At 35.7% G+C, this 21,275-nt stretch overlaps 1 protein-coding gene across 2 annotated transcripts; it reads left to right on the plus strand.

Annotated features, from left to right (window-relative positions):
- The first annotated feature begins 1,182 nt into the window (after window positions 1-1,182).
- On the plus strand, window positions 1,183-20,682 carry LOC117337510 (regulation of nuclear pre-mRNA domain-containing protein 1B-like). Of its 2 annotated transcripts, XR_004534850.1 has the most exons (10): window positions 1,183-1,373; window positions 5,301-5,430; window positions 6,027-6,133; window positions 7,594-7,710; window positions 8,187-8,317; window positions 10,027-10,153; window positions 11,097-11,272; window positions 14,499-14,662; window positions 16,015-16,996; window positions 17,201-20,682. XR_004534850.1 is itself a non-coding variant. In XM_033898520.1 (9 exons), the coding sequence occupies exons 1-8, from the start codon at window positions 1,223-1,225 to the stop codon at window positions 14,655-14,657; spliced, it is 1,098 nt and encodes a 365-aa protein (XP_033754411.1). In that variant the 5' UTR covers window positions 1,183-1,222; the 3' UTR covers window positions 14,658-14,662; window positions 16,015-17,186. The 2 variants fall into 2 exon arrangements, 1 of the variants encoding a protein (XP_033754411.1); XM_033898520.1 differs by lacking the exon at window positions 17,201-20,682 and having other exon boundaries at window positions 16,015-17,186.
- Window positions 20,683-21,275: the final 593 nt, after the last annotated feature.

Raw genomic sequence — 21,275 nt, forward strand, 5'->3', positions numbered from 1 at the left:
TGTGTGTAGCAAATGCTGAATAAACGTTTCGCCCTTAAACTAAGATTTTATGTTACTTTTTTTTAGTTCTTTTCTCCTTTCTTTTTACATTGCCATACTGACTTTATGTTTGTTATGTTAGGTGTCCATGCCATATTCCTTTTATTAATGTTTCTTAGTGCTTCATTATGTTTTTTTATGCTCATGCTGTGTTTTATTTACATTGTATGTATATATATGTATGTAATTTGTGTATGTTTAGTGTTTTGAGCTTTTTCTGTGTAGGCCCAGATTACTGGTCAATTAAATCGATAGCTTAGTTGATGTGGCTAGAGTTGATATGACCACCACTGAGACTGTGCTCTCGGGATAATTGATCAGGCTATAAATCTTGCAAACTCTGCATGCTTACATTTAAAAACAAAATGGAATTCATGGACTTAAGTATGTATTCTTCATTGTCGCTTGTTGTTTTTCGTATCCCCTAGTCATTTTAGGTATAACTTGCATTGTTTTTGTTATAAAAATTTCCTCTGTATATTTATGTTTAGTCGTGGAAATAGCTCTACAGAGCTAATGTTCTTTGTTTTAACATATACGACTTTATACAAATCTTCTTGTATCTTGTACGTACACGTAGGCTTAGTCGGGTATAGGTACCAAGTCATCAAATTTCAGATTAAAACAATAGTCGTCAAAGTGAAAATAGGTATATAGGCCTAGGGCCTTACACAGCACATGTCCGCTAAGTAGAGACAAATAAGATTAATGTGTATATAGCCTGAAATAGTGTTTACAAATATTCAACCTGAGATCTGTATCTTCTATGACAAATTTGATGTTCTCATCTGTTAGTTGAGATATCTGAACAGTTGGCTGGTTTGCGTAAGGCATCTTTTCAGCGTGTTTCTTTCTTTGAATCTTGCACAAGATTGACCATCACTTCCGCTTGACGCCAGATGGCGTTATTTAAAGTATTCTAATATATTGTAAGGGTGGTCAGGCTTTTTCAGGAGTTCATTGATTCAGAATTACTATGAAAATAAAACTCGCTAGAAATATAACATTTCGATCACCTTCTAAAAAATATTAAATTCATCGCTATTAAATGAAATATCTATTATTTACACAATAAAAATGAAAACAAATTGACAATGTGGAACCCGCAATTACACTTAGAATAGTCTGATTAACTTCCGGTTGGGAGAAGTTAGTTTTCAACACAATCACAACATATGGAAAGATGTCGTCCTTCTCGGATAGCAGCCTCAGCAAGAAACTAAACGAACTTAACAACACTCAACAGAGCATCCAGACATTGTCACTTTGGTTAATTCACCACAGGAAGCACTCAAAAACGATTGTACAAGTATGGCAAAGAGAAATGCAGAAAGGTTTGTATGTGTGTTCTCATATGTAATCCCCCCATTACAGGTGTAACTAGTACTGCTCCATATATAGGAAAAATATTGATAGGTTCCTGGCTCAATATGCTACTCACATCTCGTTTAGACTTAAGTTTAAACATTTATTAGGTAAGACCATTAAATCCCACTGTTTTAGCTTATTGGTGATTATCCAGTTAGCAAATGTAATGTATAAGTGGCACACATCATGAGCACATGTATGCTCACATAGAAACAGCACTTGATCATAGTAGTTATCTATCAGGTGTATCCAGACAGCTGCACTTGAAAAGTCGATCAGTTCAAAGTGATATATGAGACAGTCTGTTATAGAGATCTTTCTGATTATTAGTACACAGTGTCACTTATATTTATAGGTGTAGATGAAATGCTTATCCGATATCAGTCATAATATAGATAGTTATTGGAATTATACTAAAATCTTGACAAAATGTAAATCAAAGCCCAAATAGGTATACACTGCAAGACTAATACACAACAATGTCTAGAACATTTTAACATTCATCAATGGCTAAAAATGATACTGCATGTCTATTATTGGTATATTAAATTGAATGCTAATTGATCATTTAACTTGCTTCCTTTCCTGATTATTATGGTCGATATCACAATAAAGACGCCATTGTGTATAGCTGAAATAGGAAGGAGTAATGAAAAATACCCTGCCCTTGCCAGGATTCGAACAAGTGACCTTTCGCTCTCGTCAGAGCTAGTATCATGTGACTTTATACTCTCCACTCTAAAATTGCAGGCCATAAAATAGTACAGGTTTCATTATATTTATGACACAAATTTTATTAAAGTTGCATTGTTTCTGATCCCATAAATGTTGAGTCTCTGCTTTGTTACTTGAATCGTCAGAAACTATAAGTTTCATAATGAATGGTCTGCTTTTTAATTAATAGATTGAAAACATACATAACTTGCCATCAAAGTAAGGTCAAAACATGTCTATACTTTTGAGTTATTAGTAATAGGAATTAATACATACCAAACTTTTGACACCTGCAAAATTACCCACTGCTAATTTGGACCCTGTAGATATAGTTTTTGTTCAGATGTAAATGTTATAATCATGCCGCTAACCATGACCAAGTGGTACCTCAACACCTCATGGCCTGCCCTGCTGTGTGGTGACATGTGAACATGTGAAACACAGGTAATTGATTGGCAATTATTAAGGGATGATCTGGTGCAATTAAATCATCAAAATGCTTAGTTAAGATTGTATTTGACAATTCACTGTCTTAGTTTGCCATATATATAGGGACATCATCATCTTGTACTGCCTGCTTGTTATTTATTGCACCTTAAACTGAATCCGTGCTCAAATTCTTGGCATATATTTATGGTTTGTCAGTCACAGATGTGCTGCAATGTCACACATGCCACCAATGATTATAGCTAACTAATGATCTTATCAGACTATAACCAGGTATTGTAGACTAGCTAGTAGTAGATGTATTTTGGTGTCCCTGGTTCTATTTGAAGACTTTCCTGTCTATATATGATATACATAGCTTTGGAAGTGGAGACTTCAGAAAGTGGATAGTATGAATAGTGTGGCAAACCTGAACTAGGTCATTAGATATATTCTGGGATTGAATCAGAGTTGACCTAGTTTTGTTTGTCTTGACAAATGATGATCATGAATAATCACCTTATAACGGGTAACATAGCAGGTACACCTGTTGATGATTCCCTTACCACAGGTAACATACCAGGTACACCTGTTAATGATTACCTTACAACAGGTAACATACCAGGTACATTGGTTAATGATTCCCTTACCACAGGTAACATACCATGTACACCTGTTAATGATTGTCTTACCACAGGTAACATACCAGGTACACCTGTTAATGATATCCTTACCACAGGTAACATACCAGGTACACCTGTTAATGATTACCTTACCACAGGTAACATACCATGTACACCTGTTAATGATTACCTTACAACAGGTTACATACCAGGTACACCTGTTAATGATTACCTTACAACAGGTAACATACCAGGTACATCGGTTAATGATTCCCTTACCACAGGTAACATACCAGGTACACCTGTTAATGATTGTCTTACCACAGGTAACATACCAGGTACACCTGTTAATGATTACCTTACAACAGGTAACATACCAGGTACACATGTTAATGATTCCCTTACCACAGGTAACATACCATGTACACCTGTTAATGATTGTCTTACCACAGGTAACATACCAGGTACACCTGTTAATGATATCCTTACCACAGGTAACATACCAGGTACACCTGTTAATGATATCCTTACCACAGGTAACATACCAGGTACACCTGTTAATGATATCCTTACAACAGGTAATAAACCAGGTATACCTGTTAATGATTGCCTTACCACATACAGGAATCAACAACTGTGTACTATATGTGTCGGAGATGATGAAGGGGACAGTTGATTGGTACAAGGAAGTTAAGTACAGTTTAGCTCCAAACCATTAGATGAGAGATTATAACACATACAGTACCTATAGCTAAAGGGCAGATCAATACGCAGCATAAAGCATTGTCAGGTACATATTAGTTTGACAAGCCAATGGCTGTGATGACAAGTCTACGAAAATCCAAACAAGTTATCTTTCTATCATTGACATATTTTGAGCAGTAATGCTTGGTAAAAGTTCTTCAACTTTTTAGACTTATTTGACATGCTTTACAAGACTTTACTGAATAATTTACACAATTGGTTTAAACATATTTTGTTGCCTTAAAAATGACAATGTATTTAGATGTACATTTGAATAGAATTTTAATTAACTACACTGGCTTATTCCTCTGTGTTATTACAATATGATATTTATTTTATCAATAAATCATCCCTGTATGTATATTTTGTTAGAAAATTACTAACAGACAAAGGTATATACTTATTTGTAATGTTTTTGGGGTTATATTTGTCTTTTTGTCAAGATACAACATAGATACAGTTGCATTACATATAGCTATAGCTGGACTATGACCACCCCTCCTAATACAGATAAATCAGCTGGACTGTGACCACCCCTCCTAATACAGGTAAATCAGCTGGACTATGACCACCCCTCCTAATACAGGTAAATCAGCTGGACTATGACCACCCCTCCTAATACAGGTAAATCAGCTGGACTATGACCACCCCTCCTAATACAGGTAAATCAGCTGGACTATGACCACCCCTCCAAATACAGGTAAATCAGCTGGACTATGACCACCCTCCAAATACAGGCAAATCAGCTGGACTATGGTCACCCTCCAATACAGGTAAATCAGTTGGACTATGGCCACCCCTCCTAATACACGTAAATAAGTTGGACTATGGTCACCCTCCTAATACAGGTAAATCAGCTGGACTATGGTCATCCCTCCTAATACAGGTAAATCAGCTGGACTATGGTCACCCCTCCAATACAGGTAAATCAGCTGGACTATGACCACCCCTCCTAATACAGGTAAATCAGTTGGACTATGACCACCCTCCAATACAGGTAAATCAGTTGGACTATGGCCATCCCTCCTCATACAGGTAAATCAGCTGGACTATGGTCACCCCTCCTAATACAGGTAAATCAGTTGGACTATGGCCACCCCTCTGAAGGAAGAAATATATTAAACAAGATTTAGGTAACATAAACCATACAGAAAGAGCAACTATCACCTATAAGGACAAATAATCCATAAAACAGATGAAGGATTGGAATCATTGAAGTTTTCCTTTCACATTAAATAGATACAACAACACTGACTACATTAAAAATGTCATTAATTTCAATCATTCCAATGTTCTAGGACTGTTGAATCAATGGATGTTGGGCTAAAATTGATCAGTAGGCAGTAGTCTTTTGATGACTGTCATTTTCTTGTGTTATTTCTACAGTGAAGTCCAGTGTGCGACTGACCTTTATGTACCTGGCCAATGATGTCATACAGAACAGTAAGAAGAAGGGCCCAGAACTGACCAAGGACTTTGCCACAGTGTTACCAGAGGCCTACGCAGTGGCAACAAAGTAAGTGTCAGTACAGAGTTATCCACCCTTAGATCAACATAACCCCTCACAAAATTATCAATTATGTTTTGTTGTATTTGATTTAAGCAGTAATGGTTACACTGTGGTATTTATGATGTACAAGTGTGGTACTGTAACATACTCGAGAGTTTAAAGTTCAAGCCTCAGACATACATTTGCAGATATCTAAATTCTATATAAAGTCACCACCACCTAAATATGATGTATATTAAACTGTTCATTCTGATAGACTACATGTAACTGGAGTTTAAAAAAGGTATGTTTTACTGACAATCTGTATGATATTGAGAGTCTTGATCCTTCTAACATAGAAATGGCTGTCATGTACATGTACTATGTTATATATAGGATGTACCGAACTCAGTGTGGTCATGTACATGTACTCTGTTATATATAGGATGTACCGAACTCAGTGTGGTCATGTACATGTACTATGTTATATATAGGATGTACCGAACTCAGTGTGGTCATGTACATGTACTCTGTTATATATAGGATGTACCGGACTCAGTGTGAACATCTTATGGAGTATTAATGGTCCAGTATCATAATACAGTGTTGTATATGTGTTTCAGAGATGCAGATGAAAAGACCAAGAAGTCATTAGAAAGAATTTTAAATATATGGCAGGAAAGAGGAGTATATGACAAGACTTTTGTATCTAAAATAAAACAAGATACAGGTAAGTAGCCACCATTACCAGGGCATCCAGTTGACCCTTGACTTTTAGCAATTTCAGAAGTCAGATCACTATTTCTGAGAAATCTGAAGGGTCAAAACATATGTCAAAAAGACAAGTCCCTTCAAACTCAAGAGTCAGATTTCATTTTGGGGAGTCAAAAATATATTCTCAAGGGTCTACTAGATGCCCTGATTACTTATTCTCTGATATCCTGATATAGAAGTACAATTTGATATCTGCTACCATTGAATATATAATTACCTACTAGATGATATCCTTATAGTTAAAGGATGGCTCACAACTTGATATCTGCTACCAATACATATTAGGTGATTAATTGATATATTGAAAATGGCTCACAAATTGATATCTGCTACTGTACCAGTACGTATTAGGTGATTAGTTGATATATTGAAAATGGCTCACAAATTGATATCTGCTAAAACTTATTAGCCGATATCCCACTAGATACCCTGCTGAAGAGTTACTGTATATTGATAAAAGTTGGTTAACAGTTGACATGGTAGCATTGTGGCATAACAAAGCTGATAACTACATCAGCATGTCCTTACAACTATGAGAACTAGCCTAGAATCTAATATAAAGCAAAAATGATTAATACTGTGTTGGTAGATGGCACTGTGATATGTTACACATTCAGCTAAACAGTTTTAAGTTTAAACATAAGCAGGAAAATATTGGTAAAGATTTAGGGTAAAGTTGTACCCTGACAAGCAGGAAAATATTGGTAAAGATTTAGGGTAAAGTTGTACCCTGACAAGCTATCAGATGTATACTAATATTACCTCAATAAAGAATTAGATCTAGACAAATATATAGTATGTACATGTCAACCCTGACAAGCTATCAGATGTATACTGATATTACCTCAATAAAGAATTAGATCTAGACAAATATATAGTATGTACATGTCAACCCTGACAAGCTATCAGATGTATACTAATATTACCTCAATAAAGAATTAGATCTAGACAAATATATAGTATGTACATGTCAACCCTGACAAGCTATCAGATGTATACTGATATTGCCTCAATAAAGAATTAAATAGTTACGTACATGTAAAGTTAAACCCTGACAAGCTATCAGATGTATCTTCAGCTATTCTGATAGTGGCCCAATAAAATTAGAAAGAGAAATAATTATTCTGGAAAAATGGATAATGAAATTTGATTGTTGTTTACACTGGTAAACAATTACAAGAGTACAGTATGTTTGTGGATGTGAGAGAACAGTATAAAACGTGGCCTCAGGAGCTCGGTAATTTATTCATATTGTTTATTTGTTCCAGTGCTTTACTTGATGAAGTACAACTTATTTATCTTTGTCTTGATTCAATTGGACCTTATGCAAATTTCTAGAAATTTGCATAATCTTCATTTGATATACATGTAGTGTATTTATTTTGTTTTAATTTTGTATATAAAATGTACTTTTAGATTTGGTAAAGAGTGATTCTCAGCCAGTAGAAAAGATAAAAAAGAAAGTTGATGAATATGTTGCTACAAAACCTAAACATCATAAATCAAAGAGTAAGCATCGGGATCGAGAGCCAGGTAAGCTATTTATAAGAAGTTCAGTGAATTTTGTCTGCGGATATCAAAGATTGTGCATGTTTCAATTCAAGTCTTTCAAAATTAATATCTATGGACCTCCTTTTGTAAAATAGAAAGTCTTAAGATTTTATACTTTGATCCACTATTTCTGCAAGATTAATAGGAATTTTGAAATAATGGTTAACAAGAAATGTTTACTCATGGATAACATCAAAATTAGGGAGTTTCCTGCAAGACTTCCTGCAATATCAGGATGATTGACAGGTGTATAAGCATCCCCTGTCAGACATATGTGACTGATCACCACTAAATCCTGTGTCACAAAAATAAATTAGATTATAAATTGTCTTCAGATATCATTTCTAGACCCTGTGTCTGAATACCATAGCAGAATAGATTCTGAGGGTGTCTAATTCAATACTGTATATGCGAGATATTACTTGCCCATAAGTGAAACAAAGTCTGTTATATTGTAGTCAAGCCAGTTTCAGAACCAGTGGCGCCTGTTGCTGTTGTGCCCGCCAAAAAGAAGAAGAAAGATGATGATCTGAGCCTTATAGAGGAGATAGAGGCCATGCCAAATGATCCAACAAATAATGCAGCTGATGTAAGTTAGATGTACCCTGTAGTAACACTGGTGATGTAAGTTAGATGTACCCTGTAGTAACACTGGTGATGTACCCTGTAGTAACACAGATGATGTACCCTGTAGTAACACTGGTGATGTACCCTGTAGTAACACTGATGATGTACCCTGTAGTAACACTGGTGATGTACCCTGTAGTAACACTGGTGATGTACCCTGTAGTAACACTGATGATGTACCCTGTAGTAACACTGGTGATGTACCCTGTAGTAACACCGATGATGTACCCTGTAGTGACACTGGTGATGTACCCTGTAGTAACACTGGTGATGTACCCTGTAGTAACACTGGTGATGTACCCTGTAGTAACACTGGTGATGTACCCTGTAGTAACACTGGTGATGTACCTCGTAGTAACACTGGTGATGTACCCTGTAGTAACACTGGTGATGTAAGTTTGATGTACCCTGTAGTAACACTGGTGATGTACCCTGTAGTAACACTGGTGATGTACCCTGTAGTAACACTGGTGATGTAAGTCTGATGTACCCTGTAGTAACACTGGTGATGTACCCTGTAGTAACACTGGTGATGTACCCTGTAGTAACACTGGTGATGTACCCTGTAGTAACACTGGTGATGTAAGTCTGATGTACCCTGTAGTAACACTGGTGATGTACCCTGTAGTAACACTGGTGATGTAAGTCTGATGTACCCTGTAGTAACACTGGTGATGTACCCTGTAGTAACACTGGTGATGTAAGTTAGATGTACCCTGTAGTAACACTGGTGATGTACCCTGTAGTAACACTGGTGATGTAAGTCTGATGTACCCTGTAGTAACACTGGTGATGTACCCTGTAGTAACACTGGTGATGTACCCTGTAGTAACACTGGTGATGTACCCTGTAGTAACACTGGTGATGTACCCTGTAGTAACACTGGTGATGTACCCTGTAGTAACACTGGTGATGTAAGTCTGATGTACCCTGTAGTAACACTGGTGATGTACCCTGTAGTAACACTGGTGATGTACCTGTAGTAACACTGGTGATGTACCCTGTAGTAACACTGGTGATGTACCCTGTAGTAACACTGGTGATGTACCCTGTAGTAACACTGGTGATGTACCCTGTAGTAACACTGGTGATGTACCCTGTAGTAACACTGGTGATGTACCCTATAGTAACACTGGTGATGTACCTTGTAGTAACACTGGTGATGTATCCTGTAGTAACACTGGTGATGTACCCTGTAGTAACACTGGTGATGTAAGTTTGATGTACCCTGTAGTAACACTGGTGATGTACCCTGTAGTAACACTGGTGATGTACCCTGTAGTAACACTGGTGATGTACCCTGTAGTAACACTGGTGATGTACCCTGTAGTAACACTGGTGATGTAAGTCTGATGTACCCTGTAGTAACACAGACAATACAAGTTTGAATGAATTGAATTCATTCTTTATATACTAATACTGTCAGTGGATACCAGTATTGGTATGACTGATGTACCTCATAGCCCTGTTTATTAATATTGATATTACAAGGCTTTCTGCCATATGATTTTGCTACTGTGTAATATAGTTGTAATTTCTAGAAACACAAATAGTATAATCTGTTTATTCCTTGATTGTAGTAAAGCATGATTTTTTTCCCAATTAACCGATAACAAAGCTTCTAAACTAACAGAAAAAAAGCTTGTTGTGTATGAGTAATATCTATTTCAGTCAGAGGCGTTGGTAAAGAGGCTGGCTGACCTAGAACACTCTGCATCCAGTGACGCTGCAGTACGAGAGAAGATAGCAGCCCTCCCACCAGAGGTGTCCGATATACAACACCTGTCTAAGGTTCAAGGTGTGTTTTATTGCCTTACAATAATAATAGGTCACAGCATTTAACATTTAAATTAACAGTTATTTCATTGTAAAACAGAATGAGGATGTAACCATCATCATGATTTGTAAGGGTTTTGCAAGGAATTCAGATGTTGATATTTTAAAAAGAAGAATTTCCGACTATCAATAGAAATATCAGTATTACTGTCAATAGAAACACCAGCATTTGATATATTGTTACTGTCAATAGAAACACCAGCATTTGATATATTGCTACTGTCTATAGATATTCCAGCATTTGATATATTGTTACTGTCTATAGAAACACCAGCATTTGATATATTGTTACTGTCTATAGAAACACCAGCATTTGATATATTGTTACTGTCAATAGATATACCAGCATTTGATATATTGTTACTGTCAATAGATATACCAACATTTGATATATTGTTACTGTCTATAGATATACCAACATTTGATATATTGTTACTGTCAATAGATATACCAGCATTTGATGTATTGTTACTATCAATAGAAATACCAGCATTTGATATATTGTTACTGTCTATAGATATACCAGCATTTGATATATTGTTACTATCAATAGATATACCAACATTTGATATATTGTTACTGTCTATAGATATACCAGCATTTGATATATTGTTACTGTCAATAGAAACACCAGCATTTGATATATTGTTACTGTCTATAGATATACCAGCATTTGATATATTGTTACTGTCAATAGATATACCAGCATTTGATGTATTGTTACTGTCTATAGATATACCAGCATTTGATGTATTGTTACTGTCTATAGATATATCAGTACCTGATATATTGTTACTGTCTATAGATATACCAGCATTTGATATATTGTTACGGTCTATAGATATACCAGCATTTGATATATTGTTACGGTCTATAGATATACCAGCATTTGATATATTGTTCAGATAAAGAAGCTGCAGTGAAGCTAGCTAGTCAGGTGGAGGAGGCGTGTATTCTCCTGTCCGAATACAACTTCAGACTTAATGCTGAGTTAGAGGAGAGAAAAGCTGTGGGTAAGATGTTACGGGACTTTATCGTGTGCCAGAGGGAACAACTCCAGGAAGCAGAAAATAAAGTAGAGGTAAGGATGAGCAGTGTGTATCGTTACATTGATTTAAAATGAGTTGTCTCCCCTTGACTATAGTCATTACTGATAAGACTTGCTTCTGTAGCAGTCCACAGGGTTATAATAATCAGAGGTTGGGTTAGATAGTCTGGCCCATGTAGATTAATCATATTACCACTCAGACTGATATTTTGATTACATATATAGAGTTAGTAGAATAGGGTGTTGCCTCCACTTGTCAATAGAAATACCAGTAATTAATATAGTGTTACTGTCAATAGAAATACCAGTAATTAATATAGTGTTACTGTGAAAATAAATACCAGTAATTAATATAGTGTTACTGTCAATAGAAATACCAGTACATAATATAGTGTTACTGTCAATAGAAATACCAGTAATTAATATAGTGTTACTGTCAATAGAAATACCAGTACATAATATAGTGTTACTGTCAATAGAAATACCAGTAATTAATATAGTGTTACTGTCAATAGAAATACCATTAATTAATATAGTGTTACTGTCAAAAGAAATACCAGTAATTAATATAGTGTTACTGTCAATAGAAATACCAGTAATTAATATAGTGTTACTGTCAATATAAATACCAGTAATTAATATAGTGTTACTGTCAATAGAAATACCAGTAATTAATATAGTGTTACTGTCAATAGAAATACCAGTAATTAATATAGTGTTACTGTCAATAGAAATACCAGTAATTAATATAGTGTTACTGTCAATAGAAATACCAGTAATTAATATAGTGTTACTGTCAATAGAAATACCAGTAATTAATATAGTGTTACTGTCAAAAGAAATACCAGTAATTAATATAGTGTTACTGTCAATAGAAATACCAGTAATTAATATCGTGTTACTGTCAATAGATATACCAGTGATTAATACAGTGTTACTGTCAATAGAAATACCAGTAATTAATATAGTGTTACTGTCAATAGAAATACCAGTAATTAATATAGTGTTACTGTCGATAGAAATACCATTACATAATACAGTGTAACTGTCAATAGAAATACCAGTAATTAATATAGTGTTACTGTCAATAGAAATACCAGTGATTAATATAGTGTTACTGTCAATATAAATACCAGTAATTAATATAGTGTTACTGTCAATAGAAATACCAGTAATTAATATAGTGTTACTGTCAATAGAAATACCAGTAATTAATATAGTGTTACTGTCAATAGAAATACCAGTAATTAATATAGTGTTACTGTCAATAGAAATACCAGTAATTAATATAGTGTTACTGTCAATAGAAATACCAGTACATAATATAGTGTTACTGTCAATAGAAATACCAGTAATTAATATAGTGTTACTGTCAATAGAAATACCAGTACATAATATAGTGTTACTGTCAATAGAAATACCAGTAATTAATATAGTGTTACTGTCAAAAGAAATACCAGTAATTAATATAGTGTTACTGTCAATAGAAATACCAGTAATTAATATAGTGTAACTGTCAATAGAAATACCAGTAATTAATATAGTGTTACTGTCAATAGAAATACCAGTAATTAATATAGTGTTACTGTCAATAGAAATACCAGTAATTAATATAGTGTTACTGTCAATAGAAATACCAGTACATAATATAGTGTTACTGTCAATAGAAATACCAGTAATTAATATAGTGTTACTGTCAATAGAAATACCAGTACATAATATAGTGTTACTGTCAATAGAAATACCAGTAATTAATATAGTGTTACTGTCAATAGAAATACCAGTACATAATATAGTGTTACTGTCAATAGAAATACCATTAATTAATATAGTGTTACTGTCAAAAGAAATACCAGTAATTAATATAGTGTTACTGTCAATAGAAATACCAGTAATTAATATAGTGTAACTGTCAATAGAAATACCAGTAATTAATATAGTGTTACTGTCAATAGAAATACCAGTAATTAATATAGTGTTACTGTCAATAGAAATACCAGTAATTAATATAGTGTTACTGTCAATAGAAATACCAGTAATTAATATAGTGTTACTGTCAATAGAAATACCAGTAATTAATATAGTGTTACTGTCAATAGAAATACCAGTAATTAATATAGTGTTACTGTGAATAGAATTACCAGTAATTAATATCGTGTTACTGTCAATAGATATACCAGTGATTAATACAGTGTTACTGTCAATAGAAATACCAGTAATTAATATAGTGTTACTGTCGATAGAAATACCATTACATAATACAGTGTAACTGTCAATAGAAATACCAGTAATTAATATATTGTTACTGTCAATAGAAATACCAGTGATTAATATAGTGTTACTGTCAATATAAATACCAGTAATTAATATAGTGTTACTGTCAATAGAAATACCAGTAATTAATATAGTGTTACTGTCAATAGAAATACCAGTAATTAATATAGTGTTACTGTCAATAGAAATACCAGTAATTAATATAGTGTTACTGTCAATAGAAATACCAGTAATTAATATAGTGTTACTGTCAATAGAAATACCAATAATTGATATAGTGTTCGTGTCAATAGAAATATCAGTAATTAATATAGTGTTACTGTATGACAGTCTGTGTGACATTTCACTTACAATGATGAGGGGCGATATTACTTAGACAGGTAATTTATTTAATTATTAACAATAAGGGTTAGTGGTGTATACTTGAAACCAGAGTTACTCCTTTCCTTCTTGTTGTGAATTTATTCTTTTTGAAGAGGACTTCTTGTTTACTATTTATTATTTTTCTAATACAAGATAGAAGAAGATATTATGTTGTATGTGTACAAACAGAAAACATTAGCTCTGTAGAACTATTTTTACAACAAACTTGCTATATGAACTACCAGTTCTAGATGAATTATCATGGAGAATTTTCTCAGCTGTGTATTCTTGTCTCATTCTTAGGAAACTAGTTAGTTTATCAATCTTTGGTAAAACGAGGTCACTGTTTCTATAAATAGAATTTGTGATATTGAGAATTGATTTTCCAACTAAATTCTGAATCTAGTAGCTCAATATCATTGTTTAATAAAATAAATATTACCAAAATCACTCATTTCCAAAAATAATGTTGATTCTGTAGAATTTATTAAATTTGGACAAGAGGATTTTTATCCTCTGTGATGTCTTATCTTTCTGTAATACAGTTTAAGGAAAAGCCAAAGATTTGTAAATGCTTATATTTTGAAGTGATTGTTGATAACACTCAGTATTTGTGTTGTAGGATTACAAATCAAGACTAGAGAAAGTGACGAGTGTACGACTAGAACTATCTTCACACATACAGAACCTACCTGATCTTACCTTGTTACCTGATGTGACAGGAGGGTTAGCTCCCCTTCCCTCTGCCGGTGATCTCTTCTCACTCGATCAGAGACATTAATATAGGTGGGTATTATCTACTCTGCCATCACTTTCTGATAGATGTAGCACTTTTCTTTTGATTATTGTTAGTCCACTAGGCCAAGTAAACTAATGCTGTAGTGCACGTCCATCTTTCTGTTGTATGTCCGTCAATCTGTCCAGTGTCAACTTTTCCATTCAAACATAGACTTCTTTCAGTTAACTAAGAGACCCAGAATCATATTTGGCCGGTAGGTTCCTGGGAATGAGCCCCACAAATTTTGCAAAAAGAAATGACCTTGACCTAAACACAAGGTCACAGGAGTCCAATTTGTTAAAATATTTTCAGATTTTTTTTTTCTCACCAACCAAAATGCTTATGATATTTGGCTGGTATATTCCTTGAATGGAGCTGCAGCAAAATTTCCATATAGACATGACCTTGAACCATATTCTAGGTCACAGAGGTCAAATTTGTTTAAGCCATTCAAATGACTTCTCTCAAACTAAATGCCTATAATCATGAAATTTGGCTGGTAGACTTACTGGGATTGTTTCCATAAAGATATGACTTTGAACTGTATTCCAGGTCACAGAGGTCTAATTTGTTAACACATAAAGTTTCCATAAAGATATGACTTTGAACTGTATTCCAGGTCACAGAGGTCTAATTTGTTAACACATAAAGTTTCCATAAAGATATGACTTTGAACTGTATTCCAGGTCACAGAGATCAAATTTGTTAACACATAAAGCACTTCTTCTGATTTATTTGAAAGGCTTGGAATCAAGTTCTTTTCATCAAATGCAGAGAATTATCGGTGAATACCAGATGACCTTGCATGCCCATGGGGTCTTTTGTTTTACCGTACATGCAATTTCATATCCAATACATGACCTCGTCTTGCTCTCTGTCTGATATAACTCAATACAGCACTGATATATAGTCATTATTATGAGGTCATAATCTATTAACTAAAGCTTGTACATAATGTTTGGTAATAAATAATTCAATTGGATACAAGTTATGAATATTGACTGTCTTTTAGTGTATAACATAAAGCATTCATTGAAATTCAAAAATAAATCTGGTTAATAAATACAGTTTTAGTATCTAGACTACTATTTGTTTTTTAAGGTTACCCACAAAAGTCTGTGCCACAATACAAAATAACTTAAAACTATGAAAGAAAGTAAACTGAAATATTTCATGTTATACAATATATGGTCTATATATTGATAATATGGTAGTATCAGGTTTTGGGTGAATATACTGGTGGAGAGGAGTTACCCTGTTGCCTGCTGTAGTTTTAATCATATGTTGTCATACAAGTATATGTAATAGTAATGATTCTAGAGAAATATTTCCAATATTGATGTAATGTGTATCTTTTCAGGGCCATTCCAGGATGTTTGTGATTATACGATTCTGTATGGATGGACGAGCAGATGTGTGATGGGCACTTTTGGTTTAGTGTGGATGTTTAATGACTGGACACTCCTGAATGCAAAGCAATTTACCTTATGTCCACAATCAACTAGCGCCCAATGTTTGTATGATGTGAACTTGATTGTAATCTTAAACCAGTCATTCCTATATATGTTAAATGACATCTGAGGCTGAAGAGTTTTTTATGGAACAAAGTTAAATGTTCAGAGTGATGACTGCATGTGCTTCATTGAGTGTGAGTGGTTTTAACCTGCTATATTATTTGAATGGCTATATTTCATTATGATATCCATTTTATTAGGGAAAAATGCAATGATTTTACTTTATAATCTATGGATGGCCATAGTTTGGTAAATTTATACAGTGTGAAAAATAGATGCCAGTAGAATCAGTGTCGTGCACTACAGAACGGTCAAACCTACCTTACCGGTATATATGGCTACAGCCGCTAGGGAGATTTTGTCTAGTTATGACCATTTAATATGGCTACAGCCGCTAGGGAGATTTTGTCTAGTTATGACCATTTAATATGGCTACAGCCGCTAGGGAGATTTTGTCTAGTTATGACCATTTAATATGGCTACAACCGCTTTCTGTTTTTCATGAGACTGACAAGGATCATTTGAAATTTCCACCGGCACAAATTTCACCGAGGGTACCATGGTGACTGTGAGTCTGTCATCGAGGGTACCATGGTGGCTGTGTGTCTGTCACCGAGGGTACCATGGTGGCTGTGTGTCTGTCACCGAGGGTACCATGGTGGCTGTGTGTCTGTCACCGAGGGTACCATGGTGGCTGTGAGTCTGTCACCGAGGGTACCATGGTGGCTGTGTGTCTGTCACCGAGGGTACCATGGTGGCTGTGTGTCTGTCACCGAGGGTACCATGGTGGCTGTGTGTCTGTCACCGAGGGTACCATGGTGGCTGTGTGTCTGTCACACAGGGTACCATGGTGGCTGTGTGTTTGTCACCGAGGGTATCATGGTGGCTGTGTGTCTGTCACCGAGGGTACCATGGTAGCTGTGGCTGTGAGTCTGTCACCGAGGGTACCATGGTAGCTGTGGCTGTGAGTCTGTCACCGAGGGTACCATGGTAGCTGTGGCTGTGAGTCTGTCACCGAGGGTACCATGGTAGCTGTGTGTCTGTCACCGAGGGTACCATGGTAGCTGTGACTGTGAGTCTGTCACCGAGGGTACCATGGTGGCTGTGTGTCTGTCACCGAGGGTACCATGGTGGCTGTGAGTCTGTCACTAGGTTACCATGGTGGCTGTGACTGTGGCTGTGAGTCTGTCACCGAGGGTACCATGGTGGCTGTGTGTCTGTCACCGAGGGTACCATGGTAGCTGTGACTGTGAGTCTGTCACCGAGGGTACCATGGTGGCTGTGTGTCTGTCACCGAGGGTACCATGGTGGCTGTGTGTCTGTCACTGAGGGTACCATGGTGGCTGTGTGTCTGTCACCGAGGGTACCATGGTGGCTGTGTGTCTGTCACCGAGGGTACCATGGTGGCTGTGTGTCTGTCACCGAGGGTACCATGGTGGCTGTGTGTCTGTCACCGAGGGTACCATGGCGGCTGTGAGTCTGTCACTGAGGGTACAGTAGTGGCTTGAGAAACAGGTGGGTTTTTTTTACCTATAAATCTGTCACCGAGGGTTCAATGGTGGCTTGTGAAACAGGTGTTTTCACAATCATTATGGTCATACCTTTTTACGGTAGCTGCTGTTGAATGACATAAAGCATTCATGCGTTTTTTCATCTTTGTACCATATGCAATAGATTTTTTTTTGGTCTGTGTATGTTTATCATTGGTAGGTATGAAGTAAGAAATTTTTATTTTGATAGTATTAAAAGAGTCCTGTTCATTGTGACCTAGTTTACATAATATTATTCTGTGTATCTGATCCACAAGACTTTTAGAATGAAAGTAGCATTAGGAATTTGCTTGTCAATTACATTATTATCTAGCCAGAATCTGCATGTTTATTCCGGCAAGCAAGTCATGCAACAAATTAATTATATATATTATTATATGATTAATATAAGATGAAGTGTTTGTGTATGAATTAGCTACATTGTAGACTTCACAATTTAATCCAGTGACCTTGTCGATAGAATGTGCTATTATGTATTATAAAACATTTATATAAAACAATTACACTGTATCTATAATGGTCTAGTCACTACATATTTGTCTTCATCCAATACTTGTGGGTGTACAGATATTATAGACTTGTATAGATGATGTTATATAAAACCTTCTGGTTGATGCCTCTCAGTGCTACATAGTACACACTTACAACGATATATTTGCTGGCTTCATCACCACGTGAACAGCCAGGGTCATTTTGAGGCGGGTCTCCTTGTAGTTGAATAACCTGGGAGGCCCGCTGTATGTCATCGAAAACAGTTAGGATAAAGTGTCTTGCCCGTGGACACAACCATGACAGCACAGACTGGTCCATTTCTCAGTTTTCTGAGAAACACAAACAACCAAAGGTAGGAAACAATGAACCATGAACCTTGTATCTTCACCTGAGGTTAAGTGGCCATCGCTCTAATTGAGCTATCACGGCCCCCTCACCCGAGGATACGTGGCCATAGCTCTGAGCTATCACGGCCCCCTCACCCGAGGTTACGTGGCCATCACTCTAACTGAGCTATCACGGCCCCCTCACCCGAGGTTATGTGGCTATCGCTCTAATTGAGCTATCACGGCCCCCTCACCCGAGGTTACGTACGTGGCCATAGCTCTGAGCTATCACGGCCCCCTCACCCGAGGTTACGTGGCCATAGCTCTAACTGAGCTATCACGGCCTCCTCACCCAAGGTTATGTGGCCATCGCTCTAACTGAGCTATCACGGCCCCCTCACCCGAGGTTACGTGGCCATAGCTCTAACTGAGCTATCACGGCCCCCTCACCCAAGGTTACGTGGCCATCGCTCTAACTGAGCTATCACGGCCCCCTCACCCGAGGTTATGTGGCCATCACTCTAACTGAGCTATCACGGCCCCTTCACCCTAGGTTACGAGTTGGTGAACAATAAGTTTTGTTTTAAATCAGGGGGGATAACTCTTCCACACAGACTGTGTTTTTATGAAATAAAGTATGGACCCAGTGGCCAGACCTTCATCAAGTCTGTTGAGTCTTCAAAAAAAATTTAAATGCCGAAAATGTTGAACGCTCTGTGAATACAAAACCATGCGTTACAAAGTGTTGGCGATATCCCATTTCTTTTAGAGTGTTATCGATATCATTTTATTTAGTTTGATTATTTTTCATTTAAAATCCAATGTTCATATATTCATTTATATATATCTATGGGCATGTTTTTACATTTAAATTAATCAGAGGATAGAATGGTTTCCATATATAGTGCGATCATGCCATTTATAGTCAAATTTCACGAAAAAATCGTCAAGTGTGTTCCCTATATCCACGTATGATTTTAAATTTGTTTTTCAGTTTTTGGCCAAATAAAGGAATTACATCTGCCATTTGTTGTGATCGAGTAATCCTTTTTGGTGTATATCTTCAATAGGTTATGTGTCAGTATACAAATTGAATTGAAAACAACAGTAATATGTTAAATCTAATTCTGAAACAGGTCGTGGGGACGCCATTTTTGTGTTACGGAGTCCATGCATGAGACGTATGTTCCTACCTGATATAGGCTCATGGTAAATTCTACATGTATGAAATGAAACTCAAATACTGTGTTCATACAGGATGTATTCACAAAAGTGTTTGTATGAGACCAAAACTTTCCATAACTGGTGTTGTTTCACTCATCTTAAAAAAAGAAATCTGTCATCTACGTCCAAAGTATACTCTAGCATAGCTAGTGGATCTTGGTTTGTATTTGAGATTTGTGAAAATAGTCGAAGAATTTGACATTTTACCTGGTGAGATAAAGAGGAAAAAAATTGTGAAAAGTTTCAGAAATATTGAATGATCAGATTTAAAATAAACGCAGTGTTTCAACTCACTGTCCCAAGTGACATCACAAGAAATCACCAACGATTGTCATTACTTATGTGTAAATAACAAAATTTATGTTTACTGGAATAAACTCAGAAATAACTCCATATTGAAACAAATACCAAGTGGCTATAGCAGGCATTAAATGCTAGTATGAGGGGACAGAGAGAAGTGAAAGTGCTGATGTAAAAGATTTTTTTTTTTAATTTTGTGGATTGCTAAGCAATAATTTTAATGAGTTCAATGTGGTTCAAGTTCAAGAAATCAATGACCAGACTGAATTTATTACATATACCCAAACTATACATTGGTTATATAGGTGTGTATGTCAGTGTGACCGACCAAAACATGGATGGATCAGTTTGATTGTCATGTGTGTTAACTGATCTACATGAGGAGTTTTTGGCGTTATAAGTTTATAGTCCATCGATGACTTTATCAAAACTTTCATAATTATTACAGCTACAAATGTAATGAAAAAAAAAGTTCTGTTTCAAGCTTATGAATTTTGAAACATCAATATGATGTAATGTTGAGACATCTGTTGTTATAACCAGTGATCTGTCTAATTGAGAGGATGATTGTGTCTTGTGTATGTACGTAATCTAAGGTGCAGAATAAATACTGTTGCGAGTTTCCAAAAGTTTGTGTTGTTATTTTAGAAAACACCATATGATTAATTAGCTCTCATCACATGATGTACTATCAATAGTTGTCATCACCTGATGTACTATCAATAGTTGTCATCACATGATGTACTATCAATAGTTGTCATCACATGATGTACTATTAATAGTTGTCATCACATGATGTACTATCAATAGTTGTCATCACATGATGTACTATCAATAGTTGTCATCACATGATGTACTATCAATAGTTGTCATCACATGATGTACTATCAATAGTTGTCATCACATGATGTACTATCAATTGTTGTCATCACATGATGTACTATCAATTGTTGTCATCACATGATGTACTATCAATAATTCTCATCACATGATGTACTATCAATAGTTCTCATCACATGATGTAATATCACAGTGACCTATTTCCAGCATGTGACAAAACATCTTAAGTGAAATAGTACAGAATATGTCTCATGAAGGTCAAAATGTAGATTGTATAGGGATGTGAAAACAGTATGTTGCATGTCAACTAATATTAACTGAGGACTTGACTGATTGACTGCAAATTTTACTGTATTAAATTTGCTCAATGGTCCA

Source organism: Pecten maximus, chromosome 11 (assembly GCF_902652985.1).
Source record: "Pecten maximus chromosome 11, xPecMax1.1, whole genome shotgun sequence".
In the NCBI taxonomy this organism is placed as follows: Eukaryota; Metazoa; Mollusca; class Bivalvia; order Pectinida; family Pectinidae; genus Pecten; species Pecten maximus.